The sequence below is a fragment of the Triticum dicoccoides genome, chromosome 6B (assembly GCF_002162155.2).
Source record: "Triticum dicoccoides isolate Atlit2015 ecotype Zavitan chromosome 6B, WEW_v2.0, whole genome shotgun sequence".
Classification (NCBI taxonomy): domain Eukaryota; kingdom Viridiplantae; phylum Streptophyta; class Magnoliopsida; order Poales; family Poaceae; genus Triticum; species Triticum dicoccoides.
In genome coordinates this window covers 476,531,045-476,557,296 of record NC_041391.1, presented here as the reverse complement: position 1 = coordinate 476,557,296, position 26,252 = coordinate 476,531,045, and the positions used below count along the sequence as shown (strand labels likewise).

At 45.8% G+C, this 26,252-nt stretch overlaps 4 protein-coding genes across 4 annotated transcripts; 2 read left to right on the top strand and 2 right to left on the bottom strand.

Moving 5' to 3' along the window:
• The first annotated feature begins 6,174 nt into the window (after positions 1 to 6,174).
• On the top strand, positions 6,175 to 8,545 carry LOC119322792 (probable ascorbate-specific transmembrane electron transporter 1). Its single transcript, XM_037596312.1, has 4 exons — positions 6,175 to 6,434; positions 7,207 to 7,255; positions 7,331 to 7,533; positions 8,005 to 8,545. Exons 1-4 carry the CDS (start codon positions 6,291 to 6,293, stop codon positions 8,311 to 8,313), a joined length of 705 nt encoding a protein of 234 aa, XP_037452209.1. The 5' UTR covers positions 6,175 to 6,290; the 3' UTR covers positions 8,314 to 8,545.
• Positions 8,546 to 11,010: 2,465 nt separating this feature from the next.
• LOC119322793 (remorin-like) lies at positions 11,011 to 13,388 on the top strand. Its single transcript, XM_037596313.1, has 5 exons — positions 11,011 to 11,230; positions 11,427 to 11,483; positions 11,579 to 11,666; positions 12,211 to 12,292; positions 12,945 to 13,388. The coding sequence occupies exons 1-5, from the start codon at positions 11,083 to 11,085 to the stop codon at positions 13,143 to 13,145; spliced, it is 576 nt and encodes a 191-aa protein (XP_037452210.1). The 5' UTR covers positions 11,011 to 11,082; the 3' UTR covers positions 13,146 to 13,388.
• Positions 13,389 to 13,740: 352 nt separating this feature from the next.
• LOC119321410 (2-methyl-6-phytyl-1,4-hydroquinone methyltransferase 1, chloroplastic) lies at positions 13,741 to 16,313 on the bottom strand. The gene is made up of 4 exons (XM_037595102.1): positions 15,779 to 16,313; positions 15,076 to 15,606; positions 14,203 to 14,509; positions 13,741 to 14,103 (listed from the first exon to the last, which is right to left on the bottom strand). The coding sequence occupies exons 2-4, from the start codon at positions 15,594 to 15,596 to the stop codon at positions 13,948 to 13,950; spliced, it is 984 nt and encodes a 327-aa protein (XP_037450999.1). The 5' UTR covers positions 15,597 to 15,606; positions 15,779 to 16,313; the 3' UTR covers positions 13,741 to 13,947.
• Positions 16,314 to 16,461: 148 nt separating this feature from the next.
• On the bottom strand, positions 16,462 to 18,702 carry LOC119321411 (phosphopantetheine adenylyltransferase 1-like). Its single transcript, XM_037595103.1, has 6 exons — positions 18,520 to 18,702; positions 18,332 to 18,403; positions 18,162 to 18,221; positions 17,329 to 17,423; positions 16,971 to 17,040; positions 16,462 to 16,891 (listed from the first exon to the last, which is right to left on the bottom strand). The coding sequence occupies exons 1-6, from the start codon at positions 18,664 to 18,666 to the stop codon at positions 16,763 to 16,765; spliced, it is 573 nt and encodes a 190-aa protein (XP_037451000.1). The 5' UTR covers positions 18,667 to 18,702; the 3' UTR covers positions 16,462 to 16,762.
• Positions 18,703 to 26,252: the final 7,550 nt, after the last annotated feature.

The window sequence follows — 26,252 nt, the reverse complement described above, 5'->3', positions numbered from 1 at the left end:
AGTTGCACATCTAGACAACCTATTTCATGGCAAGTTTTAATTTGTTAAAGAAAAGTCTAAAAATTGTTAGTTGCCTATTCACCCCCCCCCCTCTAGTCAACCATATCGATGCTTTCACCTGGGGTTGCCACAGCTGGTGCAGCCTTGGTCCAGCGCTCCTCTCGAACGGCCACCAGAGCGGCGCTGGCGGAGTATGGTGTGGCAGCGAGATAGAGCAGCAGGGGCTCCTGCGAGCGCGGCACTACCATCACAGGAGGGCTGGTCAGGTACCTCTTGAGGTCTTGGAACGCTTCATCGGCCTCCTGAGTCCATTCAAACGGGCTCTTCTTCTTCATTAGCTTGAAGAAGGGCAGAGTGTGTTCCCCCAGCTTGGAGATGAAGCGCCCTAGCGCGGTTACCTGCCCGGCAAGCTTCTGCATTTCCCTGAGAGTTTGCGGCGGACTCATGTCTTCAATTGCCTTGACCTTTTCTGGGTTGGCCTCGATCCCTCTGTGTGACACGAGGAAACCCAGAAGCTTGCCAGGGGGTACACCGAACACACACTTCTCTGGGTTGAGCCGCAGGTCCACTTTACGCAGGCTCACGAATGTTTCTTCCAGGTCTTGTATCAGGGTCTTCGCCTCCCGAGATTTTACCACTATGTCATCGACATACGCCTCAACGTTCCTCCCGAGCTGCCGGCCTAAAGTGATGTGCATCAGCCGCTGGAAGGTTGCGCCCGCGTTGCACAATCCGAACGGCATGCAGGTGTAGCAGTACACCCCGCACGGGGTCAGGAAAGTCGTCTTCTCCACATCTTCGACCGCCATTTTGATTTGATGATAGCCTCAGAAGGCATCCAAGAAGCACAACAGGTCGCACTCAGCGGTAGAGTCAACGATCTGGTCAATGCGGGGGAGCGGGAATGGATTCTGTGGGCAGGCCTTGTTGAGGTTGGTAAAATCGACGCACATGCGCTCCTCCCCCCCTTTCTTTGGCACAACGACAGGGTTCGCCAGCCACTCTGGGTATCAAACCTCGCGAATGACTCCCGCGGCCTCCAACTTGCGGGTTTCCTGAACGATGAAAGCTTGCTTCTCGGTGGACTGCCGTCTCGCCTTTTGCTTTACTGGGCGTACGTTGGGACATACGTTCAGGTGGTGCTCGATCACCTGCCTGGGGACCCCCGCCGGTTGCTTGGGCTCCCATGCGAACACCTCCTTGTTCGCGCGCAGGAACTTCACCAGGGTCTCCTCTTGCTTGGGATCCAGATTGGCGCCTATGGTGAAGGTGGCACCAGAGGACCCATCCTCGTCAACTGGTACTTGCTTGGTTTCTGCCTTGTCTTGGCTGAAGAGCTGCTTCTTCTTGGTGGGTGCAGCCCCCTTAGCCTTCATAGGGTCGCCCTGGCGGGCTGCGCTGCTGCGGCAGTCTTGAAGGCAAGCTTGAGTGCATGCAGAGCATCCTTCGCGTCCCCAGCTACGGTGAGGACACCACTGCTCCCGGGTATTTTCATCAGATTGTAAGCCGGGTGGGTTGCTGCCATGAACTGGGCCAAAGCCGGGTAGCCGAGGATGGCGTTGTAAGGAAGGCTGATGCAGGCAACGTCGAAGTTGACCAGCTCCGTGCGGAAGTTGGCCTGGGTGCCGAACGTCACCGGGAGGCGGATCTGCCCCAGAGAGCCGGCGGGGCTGCCCCCGACACCCGAAAAGGGCTGGCTGGGTCGAGCCGTTCCAACGGCATGTGGAGGAGGTTGAAGGTCTCGATCGAGAGCACGTTGAGGCCGGCTCCGCTGTTGATGAGGGTCCTGGTGACGGCCACCTGATAGATAGTGGGAGTGCACAGCATCGGGAGCGCGCCTGAGCGAGCGGTGTTGGCGGGGTGATCATCCAAACTGAAGGTCAAGTCAGCCTTGGGTGACGCCCATCCTGGAGGAGCCGAGCGGCGAGTCAGGGCCGCGCCGACCTGACGGACGAACGGCTTGACGTGGCGACTCGAGGGCGGTGCTTGGGAGCCACCGAGGAGTGCCGCGACGATCGGGAGCGCCGGGGCTGCGTGATGGGCGAGGAAGAGGCCGCGGAGCTCCTCCCAAGAATTCATTGAAGATGCTGGCAAATGGAGCAGCCACATGCGCGGGACGCCGGTGAGCACCATGGGTAGCTAGTTGGCCATGATCCTTCCATCGCCTCCGACCTTGAGGATGGCCTCCTCATACACTAGCAGGAAAGATAGCGGATCTGCCATGCCGTCATAGCGCGGCGGCATCTACGGCTTGAACTTGTTCGGCCACGGCACCTATCGCAGGGCGGCGGTCAGTGCCCGGAGCCCCCGGGTCTCGGGGCTAGCCTCCGCAGCTAGAGCGGGCGGCGTGCTGCTTGCCATGGTGGCGAAGCGCAAGGTTGATGGAGAACGGGTTGCTGACAGGGAGAGCTCTGGCGCACCCCTACCTGGCGCGCCAAATGTCGGATTTCGGGTTCCGGCAGACCCTTAAGGTTCGAACTCTGGGGTGCGCGCGAAGATCTCTCCCCTACCAACTCACGTCTCGTCGCCTCGCAAAGGATCTAGGCTACACAAGATGAACAACACAAGAGACACGAGGTTTTATACTGGTTCAGGCCACCATTGTGGTGTAATACCCTACTCCAGTGTGTGGTGTGATGGATTGCCTCTGGGGCTGATGATAAATAGTACAAAGGAAAAATAGTCTCGCGAGGGATGTTCTTGTGGTGGTGTCGTCTCTTGGGAAGGATTGGATCCGGATCCCCTTCTAGTGTGGTGGCTAGCCCTATTTATAGAGCGAGGCCCTGGTCCTCTTCCCAAATATTGAGCGGGAAGGGCGCCAACAATTGGCCATTTTGAAGGGAAACATCTAGTACACTTATCCTGACTAAAGTTGATCCTCGCCTGCCGAAGACTCTATCGATGACGCCGTCTTGGGCTCCACGGTGACCTCCATCCTGTCGTTCTACTGGTCTTGGTCTTGTTGCGCCAAAATGGTAGCCTTTGCTTGATACCTTGGCCTGCGCTTGCCCCCTTTGCACCAAAGAGGAAACAAAGACACTGCGCAGGCCGGCACCCGCCTGGCGCCCGCCTGGATTCGGTCGACATGGCTTGCGTCATGGGCACCTCACGAGGTACCCTGCCTTGATCTCTCCGCCTCCTCGCGAGCCTTCCTGACAAGGTTGTGCCTGAGGAAGCTGCCTGTTGTCCGCCCCGCGTGGCTTGGCCCCTCGTGAGGGTCTTGAGCTTGTGTTGACGAAGATGGGCCGTACTGGGACACTCCTTGAGCCACGCTGCAAGCCGCAGGCAGGAAAGTCTGAGTACCCCCATTCTCAGAACGCCGACACCACCTTCTATGCTTTTAATAGACAAAGCTTATAATTTTAATTCACGTACACGTACTTGTAACATCCAGCTTCTGACACCTCCCCTGGTAGAAGTAAGACATATCCCGCAAAAGAAGTAGGATATGTAGGCATTAGGCTAATTCACGTGTGCTCGTAGGCACACTCGATTTCTGATAGGTTGTTTATTCGTGATTTGAAAAGTGTGTACTATTAGGATTACTTGGGAGTTTAAATAAGGGTCGGTCCCTTTAGAGGAAGTTTTTTTTTGTGAATACGCAAAGTTTGCGTATCATTTCATTGATAGATAGGAGAGAACAAGAGTAACATAGATAAGAGATGGGGAAGTGGGAAAGAATACAACACAACATACACTTGCCTAGCTCAAACTCCAGCCAAGGAAGGCGAGGAAAAAGACCCAGAGCACCTAGACCGCGTCACAACCAACACAGTCACCACCGCGCACGGTCACCGCTCCAGGACAGACCAAATCAATGTACCCCCACCTTAAGAGCCTAGAGGAGTTGGCAAGTGGGAAGCAAGATTCGGCTGGGCAGGAGGAAGAAGCCATGGATGAGGCACCGACAATGTCGTACATTGCGCCCCGGATGCCCATGCCCTGAGAAGCAGCCCAAAACCAAGCTTGGCGTCCACCATCTTCAATTCCAACACCGGAGACGCCACGAGCAACCAAGACCGCGCCTTCTTGTAGGATACGACGTCGGGATGCTGCCGTTGTCCGATCTGGTGAACCAGACCTAGGGTTTCCCCCGGTGCCCGAAGCGGGACACAAACAAAAGACCATGTAAGCGCCTTCAAGAAGGACACGACACCCGTAGGTGTCGCCGCTGCTAGCAACAGCAAGCTGAGCAAGGATTTCGCCTTGGTCTTTGATTGGACAATCCCAAATGCCGCCAGCTCAGGATTCGAAGACGAGGAAACCAAAACACTTGCTTGAGCCACCATCGCTGGAAGGAGAGATGCACCCTTCAACAGGAGCCGCTGGAATCGCCACCACCTAGGACAACCGCCATCGCCAACCTTGCTGCAGGTACCCGATCCCCCACCATCCATCGAGGGCCAGATCTGGGCAGGGGAAACCCGGAATCGCCAACACCAGTAGCATCCACAACCAGCCGAGAGAAGACATGGTCGGGCGAGTAGCATCCACAGCCAGCCGATAGGAGGAGGCATGGCTGGGCCACTGGGAGGAGCAGTCGGGAGGGTCAACAGCAGCCGAAGGTCGGGGCAGGGGGTGGCGCTGCGGGAGGTGCATCTTGGGGAGAGGCCACGCTGCACCAGGAAGCGACCGGTAACAGCGGAGGGGGGAAGGACATGGTCGACGAAGCCGTCGCCAGGCCGGGGGAGGAGCGCCACCGGAGCAGCGGGAGGCACTGGCATAGGAGAGCCACCGGGGCGCCACCGGATCGGATTGGGGGGAGGGAGGGCGAGGCCACCAGCAGCCGGAGCAGGGGATCCGCCGCCAGCCGGAGTGGAGGATTCGCCGTCGCCGCCATGACGCGGGCTTCGCCCGAAGGTGGCTACCGGCGGCGGCAAGGGAAGGGGCCGGAGATGGAGGGGGAGGGGGGGCTTGTGGCGGCGTGGCGAGGGACGCCGCCCGTGTCGCCTAGGGTTAGACGACGCGGGGGCCTATCGGGGATGCTTCCTTTCCTTCAGAGGAAGATTAGTTGTGGATTGGTTGGGTTTGCATTACGTGAGGGGTTAAACACGATCCCACCCTAAATTTGGGTGGGGGAGGGGGATATTATGTGTGGATTTGATGTGCCTACATGCCATCCCGTTCATGTTTGTGTTGCCCATGTAAAAAATGATAGGTCCTACGTGTTTTAATTACTACTTCCTCTGTCTTATAATGTAAGATGTTTTTTGGCACACTTCAAAAACCGTCTTATATTATAAGATGGAGGGAGTATATACTACTCCCTTCGTCCCATGGACGAGACTTGCCTGCTCCTTCTGTGTGTGCCCATCTAACGTGACTTAATTTAATTGGAACAAAATAAAGCCTGACCCCACCCACTTAAAATCAGGGGAAGATGATTAAATTAGAAAAAGAAAAAAAAAGACAGCCGTAGAATGAAGTGGGAGCACAGATGGGAGCATGGAAGAAAGCAGACAAGCCGGATCCCCGTTTCATAATGTAAGACGTTTTTTAACACTACACTAAAGTGAAAAAACATTTTACATTATGAAACGGAGAGAGTAGTTACTAGATAGGCATAAGCCCTGTCGGAAACCAAGCATTCAACACAGGCATGCGAAGGAGTCAATTCGTGTTTAACTATAATATAGGTTCCATGTGTCACCGCCAAAACAGCTACGAAATGTGTTTAGTGCTCCCTTCGTTCCGAAATATTTGTCGGAAAAATGCATAAAAATGAATGTATCTAGGACAAAAATACGTCTAGATACATTCATTCCTTCGACAAGTATTTTCAGACGGAGAGACCAAAATTCTTGTCTTCAATTTATCTAAATACGGATGTATTAAGTCACGTTTTAGTATTAGGTACATCCATAAAATTTAAGACAAAAATTTGGGGACGGAGGGAGTACTCATTATTGAGGAAGGCTACAGCTTGTCTAGAACAATACAGAAATTTGTGAATATATCAATGTCTTTGGTAATTTTATACGTGTAGCTATTGAATGTCGACGTTGATGTGCGACGTGGGCCTCTTCTTCATCATATAGCGAGAGCAATCGACAACTAACTACCCGGCGTGTCGCCCTTATCGTGATTTTTATGGAGAGAAATGCGTTCGGACCAAAAGAAAAATCAATAGAGAACGCACGAGAAAAAAAGAAGATCATTTATAAGAGGCGCGGGGACGCCACGCTCCCGCACTGTCTCCACTCGCTCCGTCCGTCGGGGAAACCAGCAGCAGAGCCAGCCAGCGAGAGGGGAGCAGGGGAGAGCGGCAGAAGAGCAGAGGGCCGGAGGCGATGGGGCTGGGCGTGAGGGCGGCGCCGTTCACGTACGTGGCGCACGCGCTGGCCTTGGCGGCCGCCGCCATGGTGCTGTACTGGTGCATCCACTTCCGCGGCGGCCTCGCCTTCGAAGCCGACAACAAGAACCTCATCTTCAACGTGAGAACCACCTGTTCCCTCTTCTCTGGCTGCAGACGATTTTAGATTCTGCCTTTTTGTTTTGTTCCCTAAAGGAAAAGAAAAAGGCGAAATCGAGTCGACTGGGGCTGTGGGGGTGGGTAGGTAGCATCCTGAAAGAGGAAGTGAGCGCCAAGATTTGATTTGACCGTCGTGTCCGTGCGATTCAGAAAAGCGTCTGCTTGAATTTCTGCTGCGAGCGTTGGCTTGGTGATTTCTGTTATTGGTTCCGTGGTCCGTGGAGATTAGATGATGCTTGGCTCTAGCCATATGAACTTGTGATAAGAACAACTTCTGTTTGCGTTATATATGCACCGATAGTTGAGCAATTTTTTAAGCCAGTCTGAACAAAATGGACACGCACGTCATTGCGTCCGTGTGCTTTGGCCTTCTGTTGTGCTGATGCACATCAATTGTATTCCAAATGCCAACCACACGTTTTTGTTAGGGTCATTAGCTAACTGCTCTCTAACGCATCTGAAAATGTCTAGTAAGTGCTAGTGTCTGCCATGTCTGTTTCAGTTAAAAAACATCCAGGTCTCTGAGTTAATTGCAGAAGGAGATGTCTATAACAAACCAATAACCGTTGCCCTTTGTTTTCGTCAACTCCTGACATGGATTTCCAAAGACTCACTCAGTGAGAGGTGGAGCTTCATTATTACTTGTGTTTCCCTGCTGTTTGTAACAGTTTTTAGGATAATAACTTGTTTACATTTAGCAATTTCGAGAATGTTACTAATGTTAGACATTACAGGTTCATCCTGTTCTTATGTTGATTGGCTTTATTATTCTTGGCAGTGAAGGTAATGCTGAAAATTCCTCAACTTTTCTGGCTCGTTATTTTTCTTTTGCTTCTAAGACTTTGTCCATTTTGGCAGCTATAATGGTATATAAGGTACTACCTACGGTGAACCATGATACAACTAAGTTGATCCATCTAGTACTCCATGCTATTGCGCTTGTGCTCGGTGCGGTCGGGATATACTGTGCTTTTAAGAATCACAATGAAACTGGAATTGCGAACCTGTACAGTCTGCATTCTTGGCTTGGGATAGGAACAATATCTCTATATGGTATTCAGGTATGACCGTGCGACTTCCGATATCATTGCAATTCTATTCCATTTATCAACCTGGTTCATTTGATCACATTGGTTTTACGTATTTGTAGATGACTGTAGTTTTTAACCTTTTATGAATCCGCTGACACAGTTAACTTACAGTAGAACAGACAGACAATATTTTAAGCATTAATAAAGTATGAGTATTGGATTATTCTAAAAATGTATGCATAGATAAGACTACGGAAAATTTATATGGGTGAACCTATATGCTTTTACAATATGTTATCAATATAAATGACCCATAAACTTCATGCTTGTATTTTTATGCTATTACTAATCAGATCGGTAGCGGAAAAATGAATTGGTTTAGAGCTGATGCATGCCACAATTGTTGACCTACGTAGTTGCATTATAGTTGAAGTCAAAAGAATTAGAGATTTTCTTTTAATTGAGTTTTGACAAGTGCTCTTTAATTTGCGTTTGCCACAGTGGATATTTGGATTCTTGACCTTCTTCTTCCCTAAGGCTGCGCCAAATGTGAGGAAGGGTGCTCTTCCTTGGCACGTACTTCTTGGAATCTTCGTTTACATTTTAGCCCTAGCAACGGCAGAACTTGGGTTTCTGGAGAAGCTCACCTTCCTCCAAAGCTCAGGCATCGACAAATATGGGCCAGAGTCATTTCTGGTGAACTTCACGGCATTGGTTGTTGTGCTATTCGGTGCCTCAGTTGTTGTAGCTGCTGTTGCCCCAGCTCGCCTTGAAGAGCCACAGGGTTACGCTCCAATCCCAGAACACTAGTATTTGTGAAGTGTACTGCATGCACAGAAATTCACAAAGTTTGCTCTCACCATTGTGCTTCGATACCAGGATCTCTCCGATTTGAAAATAAATGATCTGATAAGAAAATGTTGTGCATCTTCTGTGTATATGTAAATACATACAAGTACATATTGTCCTTCCATGTATCATGTATAATTGAAACATCTATGTAAGCAGCTATTTTACAAATTACATATTTTTCGTGATCTGATGAGTTTTATTGTGTTCTACTTTTATATTTTTGTTGCTGCTATTCTATAAGTATAGCTGAGTTAACCTGTGCTTGAGAAGCAAGTACATAAACTGCCGAACAGAAAGAGAGATGCTACTTAGTTTCGTTGGCAGATTGAAGTAGTACTTGTTTGCTCATGGTAATGTTGTTCATGGTGACAAATGCAAGATCAAAATTTCATCGTCCCTTATTACTCATCACATAGCTACAGATTAGGAAACAGTCCCCTTTCGCAAAAAAAATAAAAATAATAAGATTAGGAAACAGTCCAATCAAGAAAACAGCTAGATCGAGTGGTATGGGACAAATTTCACAAAGCAAAGGGGATCAACAATCTTAGAAATCTCAGCATTTACAGTGAAAGCCAACCGCAAGTCGCCGATGTAAAATTCATTAGTCGCCGCAAGCACCAATTGACGGCCACTCAGTCAGATGGACGCCGTTGAACCCAAAGAGCCCATCGCAAATCACCACTTTTTTTAGTGCGTCAGTCTCACCCCATCAATTGAACACAAAAACTGAAAAAAGAGTACATATCAACACACAACCTATGGGCCAAAAGAATCGCAAAAAAGCCCAACAAGACAAATAAAACAACAACCCACGAAGACACGAACAGTCAGCCCCTTCCTGGGAAAAGATGTCATAGGTCACAACTTCCTTGTAAGGGTAAAATAAGGTCAATAAAATAAAAGGCGCTCTTTATGAAAAAGAAATGCACAAGCTTATTTTACCTAGTAAAAACTGATACAAGCTAGCCGCCACTAAGTTATTTCTCTCAACATGCAAGCATGCCACCTCTTCATGCATCATGCATAGCAAAAGGCCCATCTCAACGCACGCAACCATGCATAAGAAAAAGCCCACCTCAACATGCAAACATAAAAAAAAATATTATACTATTTATTACATTTAAAAAATATTGCTATACGATAATCAGACACAATGAATCATATGTATTTGCAATTTTAGCCCACTTTTACTTCAAATATTCATGCTCCATACAACTGGACCTCATTGGAATATATTGCAGAACATTCCCGCAACAATGTGCGGAGTAGTAAAATCAAAGAGGATCACACGCTGTATTCGGAAAGAGCAATCACGATCGATTATTTTCTCCTTTTCAGCGACGAGCACTATTCTATCCAGCTGGGGTTCGTCCAAGTTGGCAGGACACCAAATCTTTACTTGCTTTCCAGACCTACTGGCCGTCCAACAAAGCAGGCAGGAAGCAATAATCAAAGCGCCGGCGACAGCTCATGTCACTACATGAGCGAGCAGCCAGATGGTTTCCACATCACAATTGATGTGAAAACCGCGTCTTTATCAAAAAAGGAGATGTACTAATTGAGTAGGTACGCCCAAATGCCTTGAAACGCACTCCACTAGCCCTATTGTTTCCTTGTATTTTTGCATGGCGACGGTATTGCGTTTTGCATTCTGAATATCACGGCGCTGGAAAGGTTCTTGGAAAAGAAGAAGCCGGCGGCTGCCTGAGAACTGAAAGTATGGGGGGGTACAGGCTGGTCCGACACGACGCAGGACGGGAAAGGACCGGCTCGTGAGACCGGAGACACGAAAACAGGTGGGCTCGTGATGGGCTTTAATGCGTAAAATACAGCCCAGAGATCGGAGGAGTTTAGTGTGATAGTGTGGCTTACAGCCGTTTGTTTACGTAGGGACGAAGATACTAATTAAAGTGGAGACATGACGCAGGAGCGAATCAGTGGGAGGAGAAGGCGGCTTAGGAATGATCATTAGCATCGACGTCGATTGTATTGTACCAACAAGGCATGGCAACAACCCTTGCTTGTGTTTGTTGTTTTCCAGCTGTGGATCGGTCGTTTTTAAGCCGCGTCCGCAGCTTGACGGCGAATATATCCCTAGGATTCGATAGTCCAGTTTGTACCGTGCTCCCACCTACTTGGACCTGTGAGAATTATACTCCCCAAACGTGCCGATTCAACGCTGCACTGTCCCTGTCCACGCGGGTCCTCCCGCCTTCGGGCACAACGGCCGCGCGATGCGTCGGAGGAGGCGGACGCCCGGAGGGCGGACGGCACGGCCCGCGCGTGTGCGCCATGAAAACCACCGATGGACGGCTTCCGTTCCGTTGGCAGACCAAGGCCAAGGCCAAGGCGCGCGTCATTTCATTGAATTTTCCCGTGGGTGTGTCAACACCCACGCACACGTACATGCGCACGCACGCACGCACCTGCTAAAAGAAGCCCCACTAAGCTCCCGGATATATATATATATATATAGCCTAATTATTTATTTCCTCCCTTCTTCCACCTCCCCGCTGGCCAACCTTTCCTCCAGCTCCTGTCAAAAAAGTAAAATTTAAAAAGCTTTTCCTCCAGGCCAGGCTAACGGCAGAGGAGCCACTTAAACCCGTTCTATATATATTCCTCCGCGTCAAGCCGTGGTTGAGTATCGCTAGTGACATACAGTGAAGCAGCTGCGGAAGTTTCTCACGGCGACAAGCACCTGTGTGCGTGCGTGCGTGCGTGATGGCTGGGGAGGAAGCCAAGAAGGCGGTGCCGGCTGCTGCGGCGCCGGAGGCAGTCGCGGAGAAGGATGTGCCGGTGGTCATCCCGCCTCCTCCGGGGGTCAAGCCACCGGCCGACGACGCCAAGGCCCTCGTCGTCGTCGACAGCAGTGAGTATACTGCTCTACTTGTTGTCCAAGGATCTATTCTGAGACATGCTAACCATTCTCAACTATGAAAAGGGTTCATATGTGCAAGCATCAACTGTTGCCTGTCCTGTTCGCCATGTTTTCTATCTGTTCCACAAGGTTAATATGCAAGTCATCGCACCTGATTTCTGATACTTTGCTCTGGTTTCTTGTACAGAAGCTGCCGAGAAACCTCACCCTGAGAAGAACATCCACAGGGGCTCACATGAAAGAGGTGATTGAATGATGATTCAACTTTGTTCCTTCTTCTCGTCTCTGTTGAGTACAGCCGGCTAAGCTAACAGCATACATAATATAACCTGCTTTCAGACGTCGCTCTTGCAAAGGTGGAGACGGAGAAGATGAGCTCTTTGATCAAAGCATGGGTAGAGAACGAGAAGGCCAAAGCTGAGAACAAGTAAGTTATCAACAATAGATCCATTATCACCCGTTCATTCTGCACTGGGATTGTCAGTGAGCTGGAAGCATCCTTTTTTAGTACTACCCCTATTCAGTGTCAGCCCTGGAAATTCCTGTTACCAAACTTATGACTGGAAAGTTGTCACACCGCAAACTGTGCTATTTTGTAGTAGTAAGAGTCACACTGGCAGTGAGAATCACAAAACCTCAAAGAACTCAAACCTTTAACATGTTAGAAGTCCAGCCCCGTTCAGGTCTCACACGTCATTGGCATCTAGTGCCAGTTCCAAAACCTTGAGACTTTGCAGTGCCATAAATCTAGATTACCCCAAACTTAATTTCTGTTGATGATCTCCAGAGCCTCTCTTCTTGAGGCCACAAGGGTATGGTATGTCCTAACACACTACATCAATATGTGTTTACTGTCAGTGCCCCCACTGCGTTACAACATCCTATATCTATTCAGGAAATAAGCTGCAAATCATAACTCCAAATAAATTGAAAGCCGCAACTTTAATCCGTTGCTGTATATGTCACAACAGGGCTGCTAAGAAGCTATCGTCTATTCTTTCATGGGAGAACACAAAGAAGGCAACCATAGATGCCCAACTGAAAAGGAAGGAAGTAAGTCCTCCATTTCAATTTCATGTTTCTCAAGTTGTGTTTTGAGCATATTTTATTCTTTCCAGGTAATTACCTTGTCTTGGTCATCAATATAATTAATTCGTCCTGGCTGTCTTTATTCCTTTTCTTTATTGCTGGCAACCTGCATTTTTTCCGAACCATGAGTGCCCGGCATATTTTATCTGAACTTTTTACAAAACAAACAAGGAGTTCTTTTTTTTCTAGAATTTGTTGACTCTTAGCGCCAGATCCAGCCGATACAACCATAAGAGTCCACTCCTGGCATCTGCATAACTAGAATCCCACATACACGACACTTGCAAGAACAATAAAGTCTTGCCATAACATGAAGGCGTGAAACGACTTAGTTTGAACAAGGAAGAACAACCTAAGGTCCTAGAAGAACGATTCAAAGACTAAACCATCATCCATGCTGGGTAAACATCTCCTTGGCCACCCGCTCCACCATGGTATACAATATGAAGAATGTATGGAGAGTAATTCTTTTTTTCTAATATAAAGAAGGATCCGTTTATGTTTTCAGTGACCTTTGCTAGCTGACAAGTTATTGCTTACTCGATATATTCTCGTAAAAGCATTTTATGTGCATCCGCTGATCGACAAATGCTCTTGAATTTTTACGAGCGTTCAGGAAGAGTTGGAAAAGAAGAAGGCCGAATATGCTGAGAAGATGAAGAACAAAAAGGCAATCGCCCACAGAGAAGCTGAAGAGAAGAGAGCAATGGTAGTGGCCCGGCGTGGTGAAGAAGTTCTCAAGGCCGACGAGATGGCAGCAAAGTACCGTGCAACCGGGCTGGCTCCCAAGAAACTTCTCGGATGTTTCGGGGCATAAGAAGCACCTCAGTATTGGAGGTGATTTGCTCTGTGTAGCTGCTTTCCTTCTTCATGTTCTGAAAATGTGTCTTGTTTTCTGCGAGTTAAGTTTGCTACTCTTCATGTTATCTTTCTTTTTTTTTGCTGGGAGCTATTCTTCATGTTGCATAGCATGTAATTGCAAAGACAGATTTTTGGTGGTACATATATAGCATCCACTGTTCGCGTTGTCTAAGATCAAACAATTACTTTTCTTTTGTAATGTCTGTTGGGTCTGATGTAGCGACTTCATGGCTTTCTGCATGAGATGTTCAGAGTATCATCTCTTCTTGCCTCATGGATTTTATCTATAAGATGCTACTCTTTCCATGACAATGCTTGTTTCCTCTTGAAGTGTGTGGTCTTGGTAATGACGGCATATGTAGGCAACAGGAATAAAGGATATACCAAAGACAGCAAGGGGACTTACCGAATTTGAATTGAACCTAACAAGTTCGCCACCGAATTTTCAGTCCAAAATTTGGTCTCAGAGCTCTTATTTATTTCTATGGCAGTTTTCACCATGGTTGATACGGGTATGAATGTCATTCCACAGGCACATGTTAGAGGATGCATTTTGATGCTTCACCAAGCTCCTTTGCATTTCATCCAATAAATGGGAATATTACATCCCTAGCCTCTACAATTCCGCAAGTGTACAAAGTCCCTTTGCATAAACAAGATTCCGACGACAAGAAAAGTACAAACATACATGAGTAGGGAACCGCAAGCACTACAGGTGGCTAACATAGAAGCCTAAATTGGATCTTGACTACTATCGCTTAAATCGGCTGGCCTTTGGGAACAACCTGATCCTTGATCCACATGTAGATAGGCACTAGCACGTAGTACGACGCACATATCGTCCCGATGGCGAAGCGGAAGAGGAAGGCGAGTAGATTCACCGGTTCCTCAACATCCTCAGCCTTGGGACCGAGCTGCAGCAACAACATACCAATGGGTAAGAGACGGCAACACATTTGGAGCATTGAGATGGAGAAAAGAAAGTCTGGCAGCTACGGATGCATGGAATATACCTGCAAAGGGGAGTCGCCAGAAGCTCTCTTCACGCCTGTCACGGAGCATCCCATGATCAAGCCATGCCGACGAACACCACGGTACCACTTGGGCCCGATCCTTTTGAGCTTAACATCCTCGAACCCTGCCTTGGTGAACCACTCTATGTACTCTTCTTCTGAGGGAAAGAGCATCCACATGTCGGCGAAGAAGCGAGATAGCCAAAATGTTGGGTGAACTGGACCGATCAAACAGGCAAGCCCGCCAGGCTTCACGACCCTGTAAGCTTCCTTGATTCCTCGCTGCGGGTCAGGCCAATACTCAATGCTGGAGAATAACACCATCTATAAGCATGGCTGATGAAACGGAGGCATAAGAGGTATGGCACTTGACTCACAATAATAAAATCTAAGCCAGGTCGCAAATATACACTCCTTTCAATGTTCAAACAGCAGCTTAACAAATAATAAAGGATCGACCAAAGGTATCTGTACATGTCTATACAGATCTCAAGATAGTTAATTAGATCATTTCTTCCAGCAGAGTATCAGGACTTCAATAACATTTCTTGAATCATGGACAACTGGAAACAAGAGCATTATCATTTGCTTCAAATTGCACCAGTACCAATATATCCTGGCAGGCAACTGAACCATTGTGTTTATAATGTTTATACTGAGGTCAGATGGATTTAGTCAAGTAAAATCAGATTGGTATACAAATCTAGATATATTAAGACAGGCAATAACAAGGTATTGACATTACCAGTAGTAAGTAGCAACAGGAAAGGATGAAGGTTAAGAAAATATTAGCCTGCTCAAGCTGGTATAAGATCAGTATATACAAAGAGATGCTATAAGATAAGATATCCATACAATTGATAAGAGCATCACCTTCCAGCGGAGACATAGCGGTCAAATGTGTCAGTTGAAAAGGGGAGGTCCTCAGCATCACCCTCCATGATGCTCACCCCCTTCAGTGCCTCCTTCTGCCGAGCCTTCTCAATCTGGTGTGGTGACTGGTCCAGCAGGGTCACATTGTCGTTGTCCACATGCTTCACAATCCCCAATGTAGTGAACCCAGTTCCACCGCCAACATCAACAACCTTGAACTCATTGTTGTAAAGTTCAGCGGGTTCCAACGCATCATCCCTCATGTCCTCAGTCCAATGCCCTGGATTTATAACATGGTCATATACTACGGAAAGAAACCTGTAGAACCAGAAGGCCTCCTTCTTGTGCTGTATGAACCTAGGCTGTGACGCTGGCCTAGCAGATGAGACTGCACACGTTGATACCACATACTTTGCTCGTGACCAGACACCACCTTTGTTTCTCAAAGGATTCTGACCAATCTTGGAAGGCCCCAAGAATCCTAACCCACTGGGAACTCTATATGTGGATGAACAAGCCATTTCTTGATCTCTGCATGCAAAGTTAGATCAAATTGTGAATGGGTTAGTTCCTAGGGGCAAGAAAATGCTGGGGATATAACAAACAAAAACCCAGCAAAAGGGAAAATAATAGTGTAACTCCTAAACAAATCTTTGCGAATTCTTCCATAGACTTGTAAGGAAAATAAATAGAGGTCACATACCAGTGCTCCTGCGAGTTGTGAGGTGGCCATGGAGACAAGTTCTTGGCCTTCGTCAACTCATTTCTAAGTCCGGGATAACTTCAGGCCATAGAAACATGAGAACTACCAGCAGACATGTGTGCAAGATTTGTGTGTGTGGTGTGTGAGAACTTGTGTGCTGCAGCAAAAGGCTTTTCTATTCCTTCAGAATTTTGATGGTTTTTGTCTGTTCTGCTTCTACTGATGTGGACATGGCGGTTGTGAATTTATGGTTGTGGATTTGCCACTTCATGTCTTGAACTTGCCATTCAAATATTACACCTTATTTGCTGGATATACTCCACATAAGCAATTAATCTTTTGTTTTGCAAGTCTTACCAGCATTTTTTATTGCATAAATTTATACTACAACAAAAAAAGCATACAAAGGCATTGTTTACTATTTGCATCAGATAATTACTGGTCCTTTCCCTAAAAATAATTTAATGGCCCTAAATTGTAAGTGGGTACCTCTTAACTGCAATGACTCATGAGGACAATTACTCTTGTTAACTCGTAATCAACCAAAGTAAATCGTGCATACCTGGTTTCTGCCAAGAGACCCAAGAAGAACAGTGGATCGGAATGGAGCAAATGCTGCAGTTATATTGCATGACTTATATGATGTACACATCACATAAATACGTCACAGAAGAGGCACCAAATTCATTTAGTTCGTTACCATTATTCCAAACGACCTCAAGGTGACTTTACAATTAGATGGCAATGCCAGGACAAAATATGTGTACATTTGGTTAGTCTAGCTTACCAACATTGACTTTGTAAGTTTATACCCTTCAGAGTAGAGCAATATAGTGTTACAGGGCCATAGGTCGACGTTTGAAGACCATTTTCATTCAAAAAAGAAGGCAAAATGCCATTTCTAATTACTTTTTGCTGATAACAAGCTTCAGCGGACCACTTCAGATTTATGTATGCAGCTCAAGATACCAGTATGTTTCCTCTCTAAACACCTTTCTGATTAGCTATGGTTGCTTTCTGTTGTTGAGCTTGTGCAGCCTCAAGTTTCCTTAAAGCAGATGAACTCAATTTTTCTCCCTCGGTATCTCCAGATAAAAGATCAACAACCTCAACCTGCAATGAAGCTCATCAGTTGGGCTATGTGATCCATACACTTGCAACTTCATAGGAAATATAGAATACATGAGCACACCTTCAATAATGGCAGTTCTTTCCCTTCTCTTTTCTGATTTACAGCAAGTCCACCACTTAGTGTCTCCTTACTAGACATAAATAACATTTCCACATCAACGAGGCACAGCAAGCAAAGCTTAAAGTAAACAAGGACATGCATGATTAGGATGGCCCATACTGGAACATCATACTTTCAAGTCCAAAATGGAACTGTAATATTCAAGTTCAACATCAATATATTTCAGATGCTTATAGTACAGAGTTGAAATTAGTGGAAGGATGACTTCTAGCTTTTGGTAAGATCGCATGCATAAAAGAACAAAAATGGCATATTTATCAACTAAATGCCAGAAAAGCTGTAATGCAAATGTACATACCTGACAATAATGGCATCCAGCTTATCATCAATAATGGATGGGCCATATGGATCCTCAATAGGCTCCACTTGTACTATCAGTTCTGGTTTAATAGACTGCGATTTACAACAAACCAGTCATGAGCTTTTGCAATATGTTACAATGGTACAAACACAAACAGATGGGCGTTTTTACTTTTTAATAGCTCCTTCTGGTACCCCCACACATAGCTAACGATTCAATACAAAACTGACAAGCACTTAAAAGTTCAGAGTCCATAAGCACTTGTTCCCAACGATAAAAAATCGCCTGTATCTGAAATCGGAGTACAGGCTAATTTCATCTCCAGAAACTCTTTACAAATGTAGCATTGCAATGCTAAAGAAAAACAAATAGACAACAAGGAAGAGCTCTTTAGTACAAGGATATTCTCTATCAAGCGTAAAAACAAAAGAACATTAGCATGCACAGATAGCAATAAGTCCGTCCTCAAATGCCACAAAACTTCATTTCAAAGTCATTCACTACTGAAATTCTAAATGCTCACTGAAAGCATCAAGATGCACAAGAGCAAATACTTGTTTGCCAGAAACTAAATTCTCAACATGACTGCACAATTTCCACTCCTCGGACCAAAACAAACAATAATTACCGGTACTACCTTGCACCAGTTCAGCAACCAAATCATATCTACAACTTCCAAGCATACAGGACCACACAAAATGACAAACAAAAGCAACACGCTGATCTAGTTACCCGACCAAATCGACCTCATTACTAGCTATCCGCCCAATCATTTTTAAGTCTCTGCTACCAGAAATCGCAGAAAACAAGGGGGCAAGACAGTGACAAACCTTGATGTAATCCTCCACGGCCTTGATGCGCTTCTCCACGGGTTCGATAAGCTCAGCGTACTACATATGGGAACAAGAACACGACCAAGAAGCGTCATGACTCCAGGAACTGATGAACATGGGTGGAAAATCAAAAGAACCTTTTGGGGATAAAAGGTGAGATTTCTCACCTCCTTCTTGGCAAGCATGGGGCCCGTGCAGACGCCCACCACGATCCGATCCCTCGCCAAATCTGCCGAGGCCTACCACCCAGCAATCCCAACACCCAAAGAACACAACGAAGGAAGATTTAATCGGAAGGAAAGCAAAAAAGAAAAGAAAAACAATCCTGCTTATTTCTATGTTCTGCGGCAGCCACCTTGAGGAGGCGTCGGTGGCCGTCGTGGAGGCGGTCGAAGGTGCCTCCTAGGACCACGGATCCGTACGGCGGAGAGTCCTCCGCCGCCGGAGCTGGCGGCGGCGGCGCTCCGGTTGGGCTGTCGCCAGAGACGGGGGCAGCGATCATTTCTTTTCTTGTTGTTTTCCCCCTTTTCTCTTCCTCGTGGTTGTAGATTGAGGGCCCGGATTGACTCATACATGTGCTTAGATTTTTTCTATCTTTTTCTTCCGAAAAAACTTTATAGGTATTCATCATCAATCATGATAGTATAACGAGTGTCAGAAAGGATAAAATTTACATCCAGCTTCGTAGACCACATAGCGACGACTACAAACACTGAAGCGAGCCGAAGGCACGCCGATGTTATCGCCCCTCCTTCAGTAGAGCTGGGCAAAACTTATTGTAGTAGACAGTCGAGAAGTCGTCGTGCTGAGGCTCTATAGGACCAGCGCATCAGAGCAACAACCACTGCCATTGAAGAGAAGTGTAGATCGAAAGGATCCAACTTGTCGACACACGAATAAAGACCGAATCCACATGGATCCACCAAAGACAAACGTCGACTGAATCCTGCAAGATCCGCCAGAGGCAAGCCTCCGCACACCCTCTGACGACGCTATAAACACCATCGGAACGAGGGCTAGGCGGGGAGAAATTTATTCCATCTTTAGAGAGTTGTCGCCGCCTTCTCTCTCCGAACAGGACACAAACCCTAAGAAAAGTCAGAAGTGCATCAAAAAACAAAACCCTTCTTCTCTCTCCTATCCTCTTCTCGACTTTTCGTGGCATGCAAACTGTTTTTTCTTTCCAAAATTTGAGTAACATTCACTGCAATAAGAGCATCTCCAACACCTGCTCTATTTTAGAACAACAAGAGGTCGAAGCAAGTTCTAGGGCATAAAAAAATATTTTGTAGAAAACGGTGACTTCTCCAATAGTTGTCCTAAAATAGGGCAAAAAACATTAAAACTTCTTTTTTTCAACTATAAACTTTGATTCAAACTTAAACATGAAAAGTGTAAACATACGAATACCAAAACATTCAAACTAAACTACTACAAACATCCAAACATTCAAACTACTACTACAACTAAACTAAACTACTTCGTCTCAGTCTTCGTTGGAACCCTCACGCTCAAGGTCGTCCCAGTCAATGTCGGAACCCTCATCGGACTCGACCTTGGTCACAGAAGGCCCTACCTCATTGTCATTCTTGGGCTTCTGGAGCTCTCGGTCCCTCTTCCAGTACCACCCCGCCTCGTACTTGATGCACTCCATGTGCTCCTCGGTGAACCTCGCGCCCGTAAACCTCGCTACCCTTTGCTCATCAGTCTCATGGTTGTTAACTCTCATTGAAAACACTACGGGTCTTCGGCTTGGCCGGTTGGGACACAATGGTAACCGGTGGCCCGACGAACTCCGCCTTGATCCGAGACTGCACCTCCGAGAAGTTGAGATTCCAACACGACAGGTCGAGCCTCCAAATCGCGACATTGTAGCTTCGGCCTCGAACTCAAAAGTGTCAAGCCAATATCGCTGGCTAGCGTGCTGGAACTCCCTTGAAACGCTTCAACGGTATGGTGGCTACATCGTGAGTCGGCGGCATTGGGGCGAAGGAAAGGATACGGTATGTCGATGGGGTGCGGGCGGAGGAGCAGCCGAAGGCACGGGTGAGGCAATGGAGGAGGACGACGATGGTGGTTGACACACGACCGATTGGGCTTGCAAGGCGGCAGATCCGGGCAATGGGGAGGTGACCGAATCCGGACGAAATCGGTCGGATTCGATGCGGCGACGGCGGGATTTTGACACGAGGGGCTGCAGAAAGGTGGCGGTTGGGTGACAGAATATGGGTTGGCATTTTTGTGCAGCAGTCTGATACGTCTCCGTCGTATCTATATTTTTTGGTTGTTTCATGCCAATATTCTACAACTTTCATATATTTTTGGCAAATTTTTATACTATTTTTGGGACTAACATATTAACCCAGTGCCCAGTGTCCGTTCCTGTTTGTTGCAAGTTTTTGTTTCACGGAAAATTCATACCAAACGGAGTCCAAACGAGATAAAAACTTACGGAGATTTTTTTGGAATATATGTGATTTTTGGGAGAAAGAATCAATGCGAGACGATGCACGAGGGGGCCACAAGGCAGGGGGGCGCACCCTGGCTCCTTGTGGTCACCCTGTAAGGTTGTTGGTGCCCTTATTTCGCCGCAAGAAAGCTAATATCCGGGTAAAAATCGTGTTAAAATTTCAGCCCAATCGGAGTTACGGATCTCCAGGAATTTAAGAAACGGTGAAAGGCCAAAATCTGGGAGCGCAGAAACAGAAGGAAACAGAAAGAGAGAGAGAGAGAGAGAGAGAGAGAGAGAGAGAGAGAGAGAGAGAGAGAGAGAGAGAGAGAGAGAGAGAGAGATCCAATCTCGGAGGGGCTCCCGCCCCTCCACCACCGTGGAGGCCATGGACCAGAGGGTAAACCCTTCTCCCATCTAGGGGGGTCAAGGAAGAAGAAGAAGGATGGGGGATCTCTCCCCCTCTCTCCCGATAGCGCTGGAACACCGCCGAGGCCATCATCGTGACGGCGATCTACACCAGCAACTTCTCCGCCGTCATCACCAACTCTCTCCCCATCTATGCAGCGGTGTAACACCCCTTCTCCCCACTGTAATCTCTACTTAAACATGGTGCTGAACACTATATATTATTTCCCAACGATGTATGGCTATCCTATGATGTTTGAGTAGATCTGTTTTGTCCTATGGGTTCATTGATGATCATGATTAGTTTGAATTACATGTTTTATTATTGGTGTTGTCCTATGGTGCTCTCTGTGTCGCGCAAGTGTGAGGGATCTCTGATGTAGGGTTTGCAATATGTTCATGGTTTGCTTATTGTCTGCGTTGCATGAGTGATAGAAACACAAACACGGATAAGTGGGTTATGGCGTATGTGAATAAAGAGGACTTGATACTTTAATGCTATGGTTGGGTTTTACCTTAATGATCTTTAGTAGTTACGGATATTTGCTAGAGTTCCAATCATAAGTGCATATGATCCAAGAAGAGAAAGTACGTTAGCTTATGCCTCTCCCTCATATAAAATTGCAATAATGATTACGGGTCTACTTATCGATTGCCTAGGGACAAATAACTTTCTTGTGACAAAAATATCTCTATTAAAACTAACTTAGTTGTTTCTTTATCTAAACAACCCCTAGTTTTTATTTACGTGCTCTTTATTATCTTGTAAACCTATCCTATCACATCTACAAAGTACTTCTAGTTTCATACTTGTTCTAGGTAAAGCGAACATTAAGCATGCGTAGAGTTGTATCGGTGGTCGATAGAACTTGAGGAAATATTTGTTCTACCTTTAGATCCTCATTGGGTTCGACACTCTTACTTATCAAAAGAGGCTACAACAGGTCCCCTACACTTATGGGTTATCAAGACCTTTTTCTGGCACCATTGCCGGGGAGCAATAGCGTGGGGTGAATATTCTAATGAGAGTAACTCTTCAACTCATACATTTTTTAATTTCCCTTCATGCTTACCGAAGGATGATTGCTATGATAATTGCTATGATCCCTTTGATTCATTTGAAATATCCCTTTTTGATGAACTTGATGCTTGTTATGGCCATGATGCCAATATGAATTATGCTTATGGAGATGAACTTGCTATAGTTCCTTATGTTAAGAATGAAATTGTTTATGTTGCACCCACGCATGATAGTCCTATTATCTTTTTGAATTCTCCCAACTACACTATATCGGAGAAGTTTGTGCTTATTAAGGACTATATTGATGGGTTGTGTTCTACTATTGCGCATGATAATTTTGATAAATATAATTTGCATGTGCTTGCTTCTCCTACTTGCAATTATTATGAGAGAGGAACTACATCTCCGCCTCTCTATGTTTCCAATACAATAAAATTGCAACAAACTGTTTATATTATGCATTGGTCTTTACTTTGTGTGCATGAATTGTGCTTTTATGACATGCCGATGCATAGGAAGAGAGTTAGACTTCGCCATTACATGGTATATGTTACTTTGTGCTCACTACTAAATTACAAATCATTGTTAATTAAAATTGGCTTTAATATACCTTGGGATCCGGGTGGATCCGTTACTTGAGCACTATATGTCTAACTTAATAGCTTTAAAGAAAGCACTGCCAGGGAGACAACCCGGAAGTTTTAGAGAGTCATTTATTTCTGTTGAGTGCTTTTATAAAGTTTAAAAACAAAAAAAGAGGGGAACCTAAAACTTTTTTTAAAAGAAAAGTGAAAGTGAGAGAGACGAGCATTGTTAAAGTGGGAGCATGCCTTGAACCTTGTTCATGCCCATGGAAACTTTGTGAGTCTTAATTACAGAAACTTGTCAACAAAAATAATTATCCCCTTGTATAAATCCACTGTATTGTAAAAATAATGTGCCATGATTGCCTTTAGGATGATTAGATTGCTTGTTTGGTTTGCGCAGTGCAAAAACAGAAACTTTGGCTGTAGTGCGTGATTTTACAATTTTTACTGGAAAGTCAAACGCTTCTGAAACTTCTTGCACATTAATTCTATACAAATTGTTTATTTTTTCCTAATTTTTCAGAATTTTTGAAGTTACAGAAGTATGGTAGATGTTAAGATTGCTACAGACTGTCCTGCTTAAGACAAATTCTGTTATTGATGCATTGTTTTGCCAGTTTTGATCAAACTATCGATTTTATCGGTGGTATAAGCCATAGAGAAGTTATAATACAATAGTCACAATGCAAAAATAAAATATGAATGAGTTTGCAAAAATACTTAAAGTGGTGATTTGTTTTATTATACTAACGGGTCTCACGAGGGTTTTGTTAAGTTTTGTGTGATTAAAGTTTTCAAGTTTTGGGTGAGATCACGATGAATGAAGGAATAAGGAGTGGCAAGAGCCTAAGCTTGGGGATGCCCGAGGCACCCCAAAGTAATATTCAAGGACTCCCAAGAAACTAAGCTTGGTGATGCCCGAGGCACCCAAGGTAATATTCAAGGACTCCCAAGCAACTAAGATTGGGGATGCCCCGGAAAGCATCCCCTCTTTCTTCTAACGATCGTCGGTAATTTTACTTGGAGCTATATATTTATTCGTCACATGATATGCATAAATATTGGAGCGTCTTTTGTGTTTATTTTTCATTTTTATTTTATGCACCATGCTGATATGAGATAGTCCTTGGTTGATTTATAGAATGCTCTTTGCACTTCACTTATATCTTTTGAGTATGGCTTTATAGAATTCTTCATGTGCTTCACTTATATCATTTGAAGTTTGGATTACCTATTTCTCTACACATAGAAAACCCCATTTGTAGGATGCTCTTTTGCGTCACTTATATTTGTTAGAGCGTGGGCATATCTTTTGTAGAAAGAATTAAACTCTCATGCTTCACTTATAGTATCTATTTAGAGAGTCATCAGGAATTGGTCATTCACATGGTTAGTCATAAAATCCTACATAAAACTTGTAGATCACTGAATATGATATGTTTGATTCCTTGCAATAGTTTTGCGACATAAAGATGGTGATATTAGAGTCATGCTAGTGAGTAATTGTGGATTGGTAAGAATGCTTGTGTTAAAGTTTGTGATTCCCGTAGCATGCACGTATGGTGAACTGTTATGTAATGAAGTCGGAGCATGATTTATATTTTGATTGTCTTCCTTATGAGTGGCAGTCGGGATGGTATTTTCCTACCAATCTATCCCCCTAGCTAGGAGCATGCGCGTAGTACTTTGTTTCGATAGCTAATAGACTTTTGCAATAAGTATGTGAGTTCTTTATGACTATTGTTGAGTCCATGGATTATACACACTCTCACCCTTCTACCATTGCTAGCCTCTCTAGTACCATGCAACTTTCGCTAGTGCAATAAACCCACCATATACCTTCCTCAAAATAGCCACCATACCTACCTATTATGGCATTTTTATAGGCATTCTAAGATATATTGCCATGCAAATTTCCACCGTTCTGGTTACAATGTTGAGGATATCGCTTATCGTTATCATCTCGATCAGCTAGGGATTAGAGATTAATCGGAAATTGTCCGATTAATGGATTTTATCGGTCGACTAATAATCAAATATTTTTTGCAAATCCTAGATTCCCAACACTAAAATACACTATATTCAACATGAAAACAATATTGGACAAAAGTGTTACCTTGATTCATAGCCTTTGAATCTCGTATAATGACAAAACAAAATAAGACACCATTACATATTGCGTAACAATGTCCACAAAACACAAATAAACATAGTTTTTGCAAACATAATGCTTTGAATAGGTCCGATTTATCGATAGATTCCCGATAAATCACTTGTCAAGGCGATAAATCGGCTCAAAAGATAAACGGTGAAGATAAGGCATAATCTTATCGGTCACCCCCCGAGTAGCGATAAATCGGAAGATTAATCGCCGAATCAGAAGATTTTTTGAACAACACGCTTCATCATTGTCATATTGCTTTGCATGATCATGTAGTTGACATGGTATTTGTGGCAAAGCCACCGTTCATAATTTTTATACATGTCACTCTTGAGTCATTGCACATCGCGGTACACCACCAGATGCATTCATATAGATTCATATTTTTTTCTAAGTATCGAGTTGTAATTCTTGAGTTGTAAGTAAATAAAGTGTGATCATCATCATTATTAGGGCATTGCCTCAATGAGGAAAGGATGATGGAGACTATGATTCCCCCACAAGTCGGGATGAGACTCCAAACGAAAAAATGGCCAAAAAAAAGAGAGGGCCCAAAAAAACAAAAAAAGAGAAAAAGAGAGAAGGGGCAATGCTACTATCCTTTTACCACACCTGTGCTTCAAAGTAGTACCATGTGTTGGGGAACATAGCAGAAATTCAAAATTTTCCTACGTGTCACCAAGATCTATCTATGGAGAAACCAACAACGAGGGGAAGGAGAGTGCATCTACATACCCTTGTAGATCGCTAAGCGGAAGCATTCAAGAGAACGGGGTTGAAGGAGTCGTACTCGTCGTGATCCAAATCACCGGAGATCCTAGTGCCGAACGGATGGCACCTCTGCGTTCAACACACGTACAGCCCGGTGACGTCTCCCATGCCTTGATCCAGCAAGGAGAGAGGGAGAGGTTGAGGAAGACTCCATCCAGCAGCAGCACAACAGCGTGGTGGTGATGGAGGAGCGTGGCAATCCTGCAGGGCTTCGCCAAACACCGCGGGAGAGGAGGAGTACTTGGGAGAGGGGGAGGGCTGCGCCAGAACTTGTGGTGCGGCTGCGCCAGAACTTGTGGTGCGGCTGCCCTCCCACCCCCCACATATATATAGGGGCAAGGGAGAGGGGGGCCGGCCCCCTCAGATCCAATCTGAGGAGGGGCGGCGGCCAAGGGGGGAGGAGTGCCTCCCAAGTCAAGTGGAGGCCCTCCCCCTTAGGGTTTTCCCCTTCCCATGCGCATGGGCCTTGGGGGGGCTGGTGCCCCTGGCCCATTAAGGCTAGGGCGCCCCCCTACAGCCCATGCTACTGTATTGGACGTGGTGGAACAATTTCCGGACCTCCGGACCCCTCCGGAATCCTCCGGAACCTTCTGGAAGCTTCCCGGTACAATACCGAAAAAACCCGAACTTTTTCCGGAACCCGAATAACAACTTTCCATATATAAATCTTTACCTCCGGACCATTCCGGAA